Source organism: Typopeltis vanoorti, chromosome 10, assembly GCF_054136105.1.
Source record: "Typopeltis vanoorti isolate ZY-2024b chromosome 10, IOZ_Tvanoo_1.0, whole genome shotgun sequence".
Classification (NCBI taxonomy): Eukaryota; Metazoa; Arthropoda; class Arachnida; order Uropygi; family Thelyphonidae; genus Typopeltis; species Typopeltis vanoorti.
Genome location: NC_143558.1, coordinates 120,176,438 through 120,191,402, shown reverse-complemented (window position 1 = coordinate 120,191,402; position 14,965 = coordinate 120,176,438). Strand labels below are relative to the sequence as shown.

The 14,965-nt window shown below is 33.8% G+C and overlaps 1 protein-coding gene across 1 annotated transcript in view; it reads right to left on the bottom strand.

Moving 5' to 3' along the window:
• Window positions 1-14,965, bottom strand: part of Dhc64C (dynein heavy chain, cytoplasmic) — a 1,087,706-nt gene that overhangs the window by 754,079 nt on the left and 318,662 nt on the right. Inside the window, exons 28-29 of the mRNA XM_090398628.1 lie at window positions 9,982-10,128; window positions 6,466-6,632 (exon numbers count right to left, since the gene is read on the bottom strand). Coding sequence (XP_090254754.1) covers window positions 6,466-6,632; window positions 9,982-10,128 — 314 coding nt within the window. The remainder of the gene's footprint in view (window positions 1-6,465; window positions 6,633-9,981; window positions 10,129-14,965) is intronic.

Genomic DNA, 14,965 nt, shown 5'->3' with positions numbered 1-14,965 from the left:
TCAGGTTTAAAGTATTCAATATAAGATTGGTGTGTTCTTCTAGCCGAATAGAGGCAGATCCTCCCGTTTATTCGAAATAAGATAATCCACAAGAGCATGGAATCTGGTAGACACCTGGATGATTAAGATGTGGAAGCTTGTCCTTAGGAGAAGTGAGAAAGGTGCAGATTTTTCTAAATGGTCGAAAGGCAACAAAAATATTCAGTGGTTTTAAAACTTTTGCTATACGTTCACTGATGCCTTGTACATAAGGGATAGTAATGCACGTTATTTCTTCTGTGTTTGAAGAGGAAGACATATTAAAACTACTCAAAGTTCTTTTAATGAAGCAATTCTTATGACCATTAGATAGAAAGGAAGAAGTTATATATTGTAGTTCTTTCTGTAAAAGATCGTCTGAAGAACAAAAGGAGTGGGCCTGATGAACCAGTGTTTTAATAGTTTCTGTCTTTTGACTGGGACGTGATGAGATTCTGCATGGATATAATGGGCTGTATGAGTCTTCTTTCTATAAACTGAGAAATGTAAGTTACCATCTGGTTGGCGAAGAGTTCTTTCTCCTGCTATCTCCAATTTCTTTATGGAACATTTCGAACAACGTATCTTTGACAACATTTCTCCCAGACCTACTCATTGATTCAGATATGTCGATGACATTTTTGCTGTATGGAATGGCTCTTCGGATGAACTTCAACAATTTTTCACTAAGTTAAACGCATTTCATCCTAGGATCAAGTTTACCCTAGAAGTAGAATCAAATAAGCAGTTAGCCTTTTTAGACTTTTAATTCTTCGCCAACCAGATGGTAACCTATTTCTCAGTTTATAGAAAGAAGACTCATACAGACCATTATATCCATGCGGAATCTCATCACCATCCCAGTCAAAAGGCAGGAACTATTAAAACACTGGTTCATCGGGCCCACTCCTTTTGTTCTTCAGACGATCTTTTACAGAAAGAACTACAATATATAACTTCTTCCTTTCTATCTAATGGTTATAAGAATTGCTTTATTAAAAGAACTTTGAGTAGTTTTAATATGTCTTCCTCTTCAAACACAGAAGAAATGACGCGTCATCAGTGAACGTATAGCAAAAGTTTTAAAACCACTGAATATTTTTGTTGCCTTTCGACCATTAAGAAAAATCTCCACCTTTCTCACTTCTCCTAAAGACAAGCTTCCACAACTTAATCATCCAGGTGTCTACCAGATTCCATGCTCTTGTGGATTATCTTATTTCGGACAAACGGGAAGATCTGCCTCTATTCGGCTAGAAGAACACTAATCTTATACTGAATACTTTAAACCTGAAAAGTCTGGACTTGCAGAACATGTCATCTTCACTAGACACAGAGTTCATTGGAGAAAGACAAGAGTTCTTCACAAAAGTCAGTTTCTCATGGAACGCCTTTATAAAGAAACATGTGAAACTCTACTTCATTCTCCTAACTTAAACAGATCCAACAGCTTACGTCTATCCCATTTACGGAGATAGTACTTTACAAATCAGCTAATCTTTCTTAACTTTTTATTGTATTGATTTTTTTTTTTAATGAAATTTATTGACCTTTTTAGTTATCTTGCACCAGCTACTTAGGTGGCTTTTTGGAAGTGTTTGTCAGTTATTGTTTAATTTGAGCTCAATGTACTGAAGATGCCTGTGACACACAGGGGAAAATTATACTATTAAATAATCTTTGTATGCGAGTTTTTTCCTTTATTAATTTTGTATCGATATGATGCATGAAATTATGTGATCCTCTCTCAAAATACTCATAGGATACTACCTGTTGGATCTGCCAAATATCGCAAAAGTCACTTAATGCTAAGACTAATCTTCACTCATGTAACTACCATGCTGAAGCAAAAATGGCAATCATTTATACAGTAATATGTTTATCAATCTATCTAACATGAATAAAAAAACTCAAATGTTTTATCAGATACCTGGCCATAAGCAATAGACAGGCAACTAAGTCAACATATTTCATTTTTCTCATGAAGTAGGAGCAAATGAAAAACAACCAAAATGCATTTAGGTATGTTTTTAGAATGAATATAAAGTAGTCTAACAAGACTTTATCATAGTTTAAAGTTTTCATATCCATTATTCCATAGCAGGCATGAAATAGGCCAATTAGCCCTTTGCTGTGCATCCAAATTTATTTTAAGATTACTGTGTCAACTGTCTATCTATCTGCAGTATACCTGACCACTTTCTAGAGATAAATAATACGGGACTATTCTAGCCCCACATTGGCCATATTCTAGCATAACAAAATCAGTAATAATCCACAAAACAGGCATTTGTAATGACTAGCATGCCAAATAGTGGTCAAAAGTAAAAATGCAAAAACTACAACATAATGATATGCCACAGAATCTGGATTATATAAACAAAACGGATGATTAAGCTGGAACTGCCCCCCCCCCCCAAAAAAAAACCTCTTAAAAACTAGGAAGTTATAAAATACTGTTCATGTGCATATACCATGCAGGACAACCAGGCCAATCTAGGGAGAGAGAGAGAAAGATTAAATTGTCAATGGAAAAGAAGTCACATCCAGATTAGGCTATCACAAAATAATTGAGGTTATTAAGCATTTCGGCAGAGTGAGGGGGGGGAAAATGCTTTGTCAGAAAAGTCAAGGAAGTTTCAGTTATTATACACAACTACTTAAAACAATTAAAACCAAGTCACCTTACATCAAGATCTAGTCATTCATCAAGAATCTCATATGAACACAGACCTTGGATATGATTCGTGTCACATTTTCAAATGTGATAATTTCAGCTAGTATATATAAATAACGGGTCCTATGTGAAATCATTTCTCAACTGTTGATTTCCATTCCAGCTTTAATGTATTACAGCTGTCTTGCATTTAACTTACAAATGCCAACTCTTCTGAGCAAGTGTACAAAATGAAATATGAAATTGGCAGAGAACGGTTAAGTTTTTTTCTTAGAAACAGTTATTATTATATAACAATTACTAGTAGAGATTTGTAGGTTTTTTTTCTTAGAACCAATAACTAGTTATTATAATATTCTAAGAAAAAACTGTTATAGATCTCCACTATTAATTGCAATCATTATATAATAATAACTGTTCCTAGTGTTTAGGCTTATATGTTGATCATATAAGCCAGCATTGTGTTGTTTAAGGAAATTAACAACATAGACATATGAACTAAAAATATTTAAGGATGACCCAAAGTCTTATAATTGCACCATTAAAAGCCAATAGGTGGTGTAATTATAGGACTTGAGGTCATCCTGTATCTTCTCCTGTTCCATCTTTGTTACTGAAGGATGCCTGTGTGCATGTGTTTAATACCAATGTATTAATCCCTGAAGATGCTGATATAACTACAATGAAATCTAGGAAGTAATAATTATATATAGTCAACATTGTTGATTTCCTTAAACAACACAATGCATAATAACTGGTTCTAAGAAAAATCTGATAATTCTCTAATTTCATATTACATTTTGTACACTTGCTCAATTAGCTCTATACAAGACAGTGTTCAAACCAGTTTTAACTTATGGATCTGAGAGCTGGATTAGAAGTAAAACACTTGACCAAAGAATAGAGACGGCAGATATGAGAGTCCTGAGAAAGATTAGGGGCATGAACAGATGACATCAATGGCAATATCATATTAAAAACGAGGATATTAGGAAAGAACTTGATGTTGTTGGCATCCAGTAATGTGTTAGCAGAGCTAATCTTTGGTGGTATAGTCACTTAAACAGAATGGAAGAGGAAAGATTAGCAAAACAAGTGTTCTCTGCCCAGCTGGCAGGAAAAAGACCCAGAGGAAGACCAAGATATAAGGGGATTGATATGGTAAAAAGTGCCTCAGGACAGCACTTCCCAAACTGTGGGCTGCGGCCCACTTGGGGACCGTATGTTTTGTTAAGGGGGGGGGCGTGAAATAATGAAAACAAATTGAAAATCTTTTAAGACTAAGTAGGGTTTTTTTTTAATCTTAAAAGAAACATATTTAGTTTTTATTATTTATTATTTATTTTTTGTTATTTTTTATATTTTAATGGGGAAAAAATCACACATTGGTGTTGGTTCACAAATTTTGCTTCCTGCGTATTTCGGCGCTTAATGAATATTAATAAATTTATGCTTATTCATATAAGTTTAATTTCAAAGCAGAAATCTAAGAATTGCAGTTTCAGATATTTCACCTGGTATTGGTGAAGCAGTATTGAAACACATCCATCACATTAAATTGTTATTAAACTTCTTTTATGTTTTTAATTCTTTCTTTATTACTAATCATTTTACGGTTCATGTGCTTGTACTGCAAACATACAATAACAAGATATCTATCTATATAAAAATATGAGATAATGTGCCATGTCAAATGTGTATGTAAGATGCTAAAAATGTAATATTAGCATTTGATTTTTGCAATATTCGCTTTATGTTTTGCATTGAATATAAATACAATAAATATCATAATAATATATGTCTATATTACGAATGTTTTTCGAGGGGGGGCCGTGAAATATTTTAATTTTTCCAAAGGGGGCCCTGACATCCAGAAGTTTGGGAAGCACTGCCTTAGGAGATAGAAATATAAGATCTGACAATGCTGAAGCCTTGACAGGTAATAGATTGATTTGGAGGAAAATTGTAGATAAGAAGTTAGCAATGATGTAAATTTTTCATATCCTGTACACCCTTAGAGGGTAAATGTCAGGAATTTGATGATGGCACTTGCCGAGAAGAGTTGGTATTTGTACATTAAATGACAAGACAACTAATACATTAAATGTGGAATCTAAAATAGTTTCACATTGGACATGCCATTGCATGTGTGCTATCTGGAATTATCACATTTCAAAATATAACTCATACATGTTTTATTTTTTTTATTATGTTCCTTAGTGTGATAATTACTAGCTCTTAGATTTTTAAAGAAGGGTAATAAAAGATCATACATTAATGCTGGAATGGAAATCAACAGATGAAAAATGGTTTCATATTATGTAGTCTCTATACAGGAACTCAAGCATTTCAACTTTACCAAAGAAATCTCAAAAGCTCAATAAGTCTCAGTGAAAATGATTATCAGCATGTAGAGAAAGAATACAGTGCGCAAAATAGTTCATGTGTATGTGTTAAAAGTTTCAATCATATTTTTATATGTCATCCATTCATATGCCAATCAACTTAAGGAGTGATAAATGCATTTCAACATGGGCTGGATAACAAAATTCATTTTCATTAAGAGTTGTGAGGACGGGAAGTACTTCACCTGTGATGACCTTACTTGAGAAATCTGAGAGCTAATAATTATCACATTATGGAACATAAAAAATAAAATGCAGAATGCAATTACAGTGGTCCTTAAGGTGGTGAAAACTCAAAGTAGGTAGGGAAAATGAGTGATAATTAAAATCAAAACAGGATATTCAATAAAATTGGTATCTCAAAAGGCACACTTTTAGCATAAGCAAATTCACTAAAATGATCTTACCTCTGAAATCTGGAAGTTTCAACTGGAAGAAGAGTCTGAATGTCTGCACTTCCAGAGAAAATACATATTATCAGCATGTAGAGAAAGAATACAGTGCGCAAAATAGTTCATGTGTATGTGTTAAAAGTTTCAATCATATTTTTATATGTCATCCATTCATATGCCAATCAACTTAAGGAGTGATAAATGCATTTCAACATGGGCTGGATAACAAAATTCATTTTCATTAAGAGTTGTGAGGACGGGAAGTACTTCACCTGTGATGACCTTACTTGAGAAATCTGAGAGCTAATAATTATCACATTATGGAACATAAAAAATAAAATGCAGAATGCAATTACAGTGGTCCTTAAGGTGGTGAAAACTCAAAGTAGGTAGGGAAAATGAGTGATAATTAAAATCAAAACAGGATATTCAATAAAATTGGTATCTCAAAAGGCACACTTTTAGCATAAGCAAATTCACTAAAATGATCTTACCTCTGAAATCTGGAAGTTTCAACTGGAAGAAGAGTCTGAATGTCTGCACTTCCAGAGAAAATACAAATTATCAGCATGTAGAGAAAGAATACAGTGCGCAAAATAGTTCATGTGTATGTGTTAAAAGTTTCAATCATATTTTTATATGTCATCCATTCATATGCCAATCAACTTAAGGAGTGATAAATGCATTTCAACATGGGCTGGATAACAAAATTCATTTTCATTAAGAGTTGTGAGGGCGGGAAGTACTTCACCTGTGATGACCTTACTTGAGAAATCTGAGAGCTAATAATTATCACATTATGGAACATAAAAAATAAAATGCAGAATGCAATTACAGTGGTCCTTAAGGTGGTGAAAACTCAAAGTAGGTAGGGAAAATGAGTGATAATTAAAATCAAAACAGGATATTCAATAAAATTGGTATCTCAAAAGGCACACTTTTAGCATAAGCAAATTCACTAAAATGATCTTACCTCTGAAATCTGGAAGTTTCAACTGGAAGAAGAGTCTGAATGTCTGCACTTCCAGAGAAAATACCTTCTAAATATACCCAACGTCTTTGCACATCGATCCAGACATCAAACAATGCATTAATACGATTAAGCTTTTCTTCCCAGGAAAGAGCATCCTCTTCAAATTCCTAATGAAAATCCAAACAGAAAAGATGGAATTCAGTAAAATAATTATATCAATAAATGCTGCTTCTTGTTCTGTTTTAACTTTAATTAATGAAAAAGTCCATACTTTGAATCCACTCAGGCAAGAAAATATATAGCTCCAGGGTATATGGAAAACTGCCAAAATTCAGATGAATTATAAATTATATATTTAGTTTAATCCTTCATCCAAGTGTAAGCAAACAAAGTTTGTGCCTGAAGTATCTTCAGGACTGGTGCAACTCGTGGCAAAGGTCGACTAAGTCCTCATCACTTTCCATAGTATCCCATAATGCAAAGCACATCTCCTTGTGGACATGAACAAACTTTGAGGGGGAGGTAGAGGACATCAAAATCAACCATATTCACATAGGAAAACATGACTGGAAACTCCACCAGATGGTACTAACAGGGACACAAAGATACAGAAATAACACAAAGCAGTAAGTAGTGTAAAAAACTTTATTAGGCATAACTGAACAGTTCAACAGTAGTTGGATACATAATATGGTAAACGAGGTGCATGGCTGCCATCTCAGCGTTTGTAAAACGACACATGTTCTTGGTACGACGTCGAAAGCTTGAATGAGGAACCCCCAATTGCTTACCTGGAGCGTGCCGAACAGTGTCACCTATCACTTTCGGGTGGCATTTCCAGTCATGCTTTCCTATGTGAATATGGTTGATTTTGATGTTCTCTACCTTCCTCAAAGTTTGTACATGGTATTTTGAACCACCCTACATATATATTCACTTCTTTTGGTAGCTGATATCTTTCCATCCTAAATAGATCTCGTAAGGTTAATATGCATGACAGCTTGGATGAATCATTTTAAGAAACTTCTAATAGAAAATAGGAAGGAATACATTGAGAGAGACAGATGGTAATTTGAAGGCTACAGGAGTTAATGATCTGTTCATGGAAGAGGAGATGCAAGAAGCCTTTGGCAAGGTCATGTAACGGAAAGGTGGCTGGCCCAGGAGGAGTTTCCACAGAATTGTGGAAGTATGGAAATGACCAGCTACTAAGAATAACAACAATGTTAAATCAAGTTCTAGAAAGAGAAGCAATTCCTGATTAGTGGTAATCATCATACATATGGTGGCCCATAAGTCATGAAGGAGTTTAAAATGCGAATAGGTATTCTAAAGAACATTTGGAAAATTAATCATGGAAAAGTTCACAACCCAACAACACGAAGAGCTGCTAGAGCCACAATGTAGCTCCTAGGACATTTCTGACAAGGAAATAATTTTGTGAAGATCTGCAATTTATTGGCCATCATGTTATTAAGATAGGACAGCTCTTGACTTCTTGCTATGGAGTTGCCTAAAGAAAAAGGTGTATGTGAACAAGCCCTCAGACAATCTAACAGCTAAAGGAGAATTTTGTGCAGGAATTAGGTTGTGGCAGCCAGTAACAAATAGCTGTCATGGAACATGCCACAGAAAGGGTCCATCTTTATGAAACCATTCAAATCACATAAATGCCTTCCATTTTGAATGGAAGGCATTTAGCTGATGTGATTTTTCATAACTAAGGCGTAGTTGTGGTTTGCAGTTGGTAGATTGAATTAGAGTTGTAGAGTGCCCTCCCTCAATGAGTCTTCGGACTCCCCGGAGGTGTCACATAATAATAATAATATCTCTTTGCATTTTGCTATAACTTATAAATTGCTTATTATATTATTGTTGTTAATAATAGCAGATAAAATTTAAAGTAAGGGTGCTCCAATGAAAAGGAGACATAACACTACAACATTACATACTAAGGATAAAATTATTAAATTTAGTCATGGTATATTGAGATCGAGTACTAAACAACTGTATCAAAAGTAGTTAAAAACAAAGAAAGTTTTTAATGAAGTGCTACACTAGTTAATAGTACAGTTATCCGAAAATGTGACAATCTTATTGCTGAAATGGAAAAACTTTTAACAGTGTAGATCAATGACCAAAGTGGTTAGCACATTCCATTCAGCTAATGCAGAATAACCTTTCCATTTGCAAAAATTATTCTAAATTTTTCGTTTGCATATCTGACATAAGTGCTTAATTTGCATTATTTATGCACATATAGGAGTGATTAAAAATGTTATTAAACCATTACATGCATCTACAAGTGTGTGGGGGAGGGGCAGTCAGAGGAAATCACTCATAGGACTTCAAGCCTTCTAGCCTATCTTCTTCCAATTACTGTTTTGTGTGTTTATGTGTTATTACAACTTTTATAAGGTGAGTGGTACATGTGCCCATTCTTCCAGATTTTATCCCAGCATTCTCTAGCATTAGTTGATCAGCCTAAAGAAGGTACAGGTTCCAGGAATCTCTACAGATCTGACAATGGATCTATATTACTCAGGTACAAGCATATTTGAAAACAATGAGGTTTGATGCTGTGGGGTATCTTTCCTCATATAATGGCAGTGAATGCTGGTTAAATCCCAGATTAAAAGCATAATGCTGAAATGGAACACGAGGTTGGGGTCGTCGTCTGAGGTATCTGCATCAGGATGTCAGTAGATGCAACAGGCTGTAATAAGACATGCAAATGCCTCTGTGTTGAGTGGGACTTGCAGGAATGGAGTCTGATTGTCCACAAAGAGTGCCCACAGTCTAAAGAATCTAAATAGCTTCAGAATCAAACTAGGCTGTTTGATTTATTTATAAATTCATTACATTTATGAGTTAAGAATAATGAATTTAAAAATTACAGATAGTAGTGTAATTTTAACTTATTGTTTGGTATGTTTAAGTACTATCAACAAGAGAAAACAACAGCTGCTTATAAAATTTCAAAATGAGATGATTGTCATGTGAGTTCCATTCAAAATGGGAACCTGTACTCTTAATGACTAAAGATTTTTTTTTTTTTTTACATGAACCAGGAACCTTGCTTTAGAGAGCAGAGTTCTGGTTTAGGTCTCTTCAAGTTTTACACTGCACAGTGAACTTCATCCCCTATTTAAAGACAATTAAAAACGTTGGATATGAACCTGCAGCCTGTTAGAGAGTGGAATCTAACAACTCAATTAACCAGTTGATGTCTTATCTTTGTTATGTTTAGAATATTCAACTAAGATAATTTATATCAGTCAATTTAAGCAGTTTTTTCCATTTTATCTAATAAAAAAGGTTCTACTTCATGTAATTCTAAGTTGCTCTCAATTCTAATTCACAGTAGCTTAATTTTTTTAATGCTACTTAGACATCGCATTTTATGTCACAAGGAAACACGAATTAATTTTAGTTCTTTTAACATCATGCATAAATAATATCCAATATGATTTTGTAATGATTTCTACAAAATGTCTGAAAAGAATTCTCAGATACCTTATAATATGGTGACAGCTTCATTGCAGCAACGGAGTTTATGTGTTCTTTAACTCTATTAAAGAGATCATCCCAGCCTCGTATAAGACGACACTTATTCTGATAATTAACTAAGTCTAGCTCGTAGTTTTGCCATGCCTCTCGAACCTGAAATGAGTCAATTGGTTTAAGGATATAAAAACTTCAAGTGGACAAGCTACTTAATACAAAAAACTATTTCACTTTATGAATTAAAATTTAATAGCATGATCTTTTGAACCATATGCAACAAAGCATTGGGATAAGGTAAATGATTTTCATATTACAAACTGAATTAGAAACAATAATATTTTTTATAATTTAGATTACTTAGGTATTCTTTCATTAGATTATACTTACCAAAAATCATATTCTTGTTTAATCCTTGACCCAAGTTTAAACAATGTTTGCATATGAAATTTCTTCAACATAAGGCAACTTGTATGTAATGGCTGTTGACTTCATATAAATTGTCATAGTATCCAATAATGCAAAGCACACTTCCTTTTGAGCATGTATATTGAGGTCTACATGGGTGCCCAACAAAGAATAATATCAAGTTCAACTTAATGCAGAAGTCATATTTTCACACCCCACCCAACTAGCAAAAAGGAGTATCACCTTATTTTCAAAATACTCTGGATTAGAAACATCTTGTGGAGACTACTTCCATGCTTTGTATCAGAATCACACATTTTGTCTAAGGTCATTCACAACATGGGATGGATGATATTTTTCTCTTCAGATTTTCCTATCAATGCGCATATTCCTCAGATCTCTTATTTCACTACTTTCCTCATATAAATGCCCTCTTAGGGATCTCAAACTCCATCTACAGTTTTCTTGATCATAGCACTTTCAATTCCTTGTAACCATACAACAAACAATGCAGTGCTCAAACATTCAATGCTTCAAGATGTAGAACCAGTATCCAACCAGATGCACTAGTGTCCTGAACAATCATAGAGAGGCAACAGTTTTTTGCCTCTCTATCATACACACAAAATTAATTATTCTCGGCCTAAACTCTGATAATGTTTCGCTCCATCTGAGAAGGAAAATCTGGTCTTGACTGACACTTGCCCCCAGCCCTTCCCAGAATAATCACAACACTTCTATAGTTCCTCCACTTCCACAAAAAACTTCATGTTCTTCTTCACTCAGGATGCTACTTTTCATCTAGCCAGCTATTAACTTTGTATATATCCACTCAACCTTGGAATAGCCTCGTACATTTGAGATGAAGCACCAAAATGTAAAAATTCTTGATGCTGCCAAGAAATAGCAAGTCTAGCTGACTGATGGATACTTCTTTCACAAACTCCTTCCAACAAATCAGATTGCAGCTCTGCACTGTATTTCCCACAGATATTCCCATGGCACTGTTCAACAGAACTGACATCCATCATTCATGCCATTTCTGCTAAACCTATGATAGCCTAACAACAGCTGTGCAATCTCTATGTAAAGCTGAGCTGCTAAATAACCCATCCTAATATTCACATTCATCTCTCATTCCATCTGAGTGGGAAGATAGCAAGTAATTGCAGCAATCTTGTGGACCCTAACACTAAATTATTGCTTGATATTGTGAATCCTATGGGAGATTTTGAGTTGCAAAATTAAAAACTAGAGTTTCTGGGAGAGAGAAAAAAAAAAACAAGTTACTCAAGTCCAGGACTAGAATAATGATTTTTTTTTTTCAAAGGGCCTAGCGGTACAAATGCAAAGGCCATTTCCACAAGCCTCTACATACCAGAAAATTTTAATTAAAAAATACAATTTTTCACTTCCACTTTTTCTCGACTACTTCCATGTCTATTATTATTATCTTCAGCATTTAAATAAAGTTTATACCAATGGATACTCGTGCTCCTCACTGAAGTCTCAGATTATTATGCTCAGCATGTGTTATTTATTTAAATTATCCGAATTTCTGCATGCACTGTAAATCCCAAGTTGTCACTAGTAAATGCTGAACATGGTTTATGCTTTTTTATACATTTTTACACATATTAAAGAACAAACATTAAATTTGTTCTTTAATATTTCATTGGTTTTAACATATTCCTCTCAATCTTAACAACACAGCTGCATGTATTTATCCAAAGTCTGAAAAAGGCATTTCTAGACCTTTATTACAATTCTGGGCTATTCATGATTTAAGCTGCTGAAGCTATGTAGAACCTTGGACTTCCTGATGACTTGATTACAAATCTGAAATTGAGCTATATACTTTGTGTGTCTACGTTATTAATTAATACCAACATCAGAAGATGTTGGCTTGAACTCAAAGGGAACAGTGAAAAATCTTTTATTATCCGAAACCTCTAGAGAGTAAAACTCATCTAGAGGCCACACATGACACACCAGCTGTCATACCTTCTCTTAAACTGATTCACATGATCAAGCACTCACAATTTCCGATTTCAAAAGCAAACTGTTCCACCCATTTACTGCTGGGTGAATGAAGGCTCTCTCTCATTCCCTTTAACGGTACACAAACTTGGCTTCCATGGATGCCCCCCCTCCCACCACCCATATAATAAAAATTTTAGTCAATATCCTATGGCATCCTTTCAGAAGTTCATAAACCTGTACAATATTATAATATCATCCCATCTTTCTCCTGCTTACAAGTGTGTGTAGTCCACATACTCTCAATATGTCCTCATAATGTACATACCATAATCCTGTTTTCATCTTTGTCACTGAAGAGTAAAAAAGTTTACACCCTTTCCACTTCTTTTTCTCCTATGAACCTAGGAAATGAAATCTGCACACAGCAGTCCAGGTGTAGTTGTATCAAGGCCTCGTAAATAGGCAAAATGACCTTCTTATCCTTGCATTTCAATGTATATTTCAACATCACAATTATCCTCAGAGGTGTATTTTTCTGAGTTTCATCCTCTAGTCACAATTACTCTATGTGAAATTTGAACTTCAACTTCAAATCAACTACAAATCCAAGATCTCTAGCATCAGTTTGTCATAGTATAATCGCCCCAATATACTGTAATATGTTGTTCAATTTTCATACCTAAATGCATACTTACACTTAGTACCACTAAATTGACAGCCATTATCATTTGTCCATATTTCCAGCCTATTCAAATCTTTTTGTAAATGTGTCATATTTTTGTTGAGAGTTGTGCAATGCTAATTCTGTCGACTGTGCCAATGTGTGTGCTTGATCCTCTCTATGTATGTTATTCCCCACCTATGTCCAACCTATATTATTTGAAGACCTATATTTGGAATTTAAAATGCATAACAACACGTTTCAGAGATTTGAGTACTTCATTCAGTAGTTTATTAAACCTCTTTGACTATGCTCCGTTGCTTGCCAACTATTTACTTTCTAGCATTCCTGTTACCAAATGCAGGTTGTTCTAAAAACAACTAATGTGCATGTCTGTTACTAAGATTCAAAGCGAAAATCAAGTGGCAATATGGCTACCGTTGCTACAGTGCTCGCACAATGTACAGTAATAGTGACATACGAATACTACTGTAACACAAATCTACAAATACATATAATTCTGTAGTATTCCTGAAGGAATACTACAGATTTAGAATATATGGTAAGAAACATTACTACTTATAACTACAATTAAATTCTTCTATATAGCTACTGCTTAATCACATGGCAGTCCCAATAATACTAAGCATATAATTGCAATATCATATAGAATAGCTCCATCTGCATTAATAGATATTTAAAATAAATTACAACAAATTAATTTAGTATATAAATTATTTTTAAATATAAACAAAATTACAAATTAAGGAACACATGAATGGTGAGTATTAGTCAATATAACTTCCCAAATTTGAGAAAGTTTTAGACAATCGCTTTTCTTCAGGTTTTGGTTGTGAATGTGTGCATCACAGCATTCTTTGTATTTGTAGTCTTTCCAGAAGAAAGTAACTTTTGTGCAAGATTTTCTATTCTCCTGCAGCCGATAGTATACGTACTATCACATGCTACGTGCTTTCAATTGAATTATTTATTTTTTAATTTTTTTCCTGTAACTGTATTGACAATGGCTATGAAACAGTCGAAAATTTTACAAATAAAGATATTAAAATTAAACTTAATTTCTTCCTCGTGCATCTCGATTTTTAGATAAATTTGTTTGCTTTACGGAGAGATAATTTTAAGTTAACATCTGCATTAGGAAAGAAACTAGTAAAAAGAACAAGATGCATAAATAGATTAATTTTTCAAAAATGTTGCAGAAGAGCTCAATTGATTCCAACTTGTTGCAAGATTATAGAAGTTTTTCATTCTCCTCAGGCACATTGCATTTACAGATGTGCAAGTTTTCTGTTACTAATTAATCAGATCTGAGAATCAAAGAAACTTTTTTTTTATCAATTGCAACATTGATTCTATTATGGTTGAATTATCTAATATATTATCTACAAAAGAAAGATGAAATATTATTTGATACCATTTACAAGATTTCTTCAGACTCACCCGAAATAAAGTTTTTTTTTGTGTCAGTTAAACAACGTTATTTATATTCAGAAGTATGAATGTCTACTGATTAAGAAAAATACATGTAGTAATTGCCAGTTTGACTCCTCAAAAACTCATTAATATTTCAGGCTATCCTTTATCTAATAATGAAATATCAATATTATCAAAAAGGATTAGACTATGCAGCAGTGCCAAATACCATTCCAATCATGGACTTCACATATAATATAGATAAAGGCATTCGTAACCGTTCGTATAATTTAGCGAGCAAAATTAGATTTCAAGTAGTGTATATTTTATTTAAATCAATACCTACTGAATGTAATCTATCTAAAAAAGAATTTCAAGCCTTATCTTCTCTAAAACATAATAAAAACCTAATTATTACTAAAGCCAACAAAGGTCAAGCAGTTATCATTCATGATAAGAACAATTATTTTAGAAAACTTAGTCTTCTACTTAGAGACCATTCTACATGCA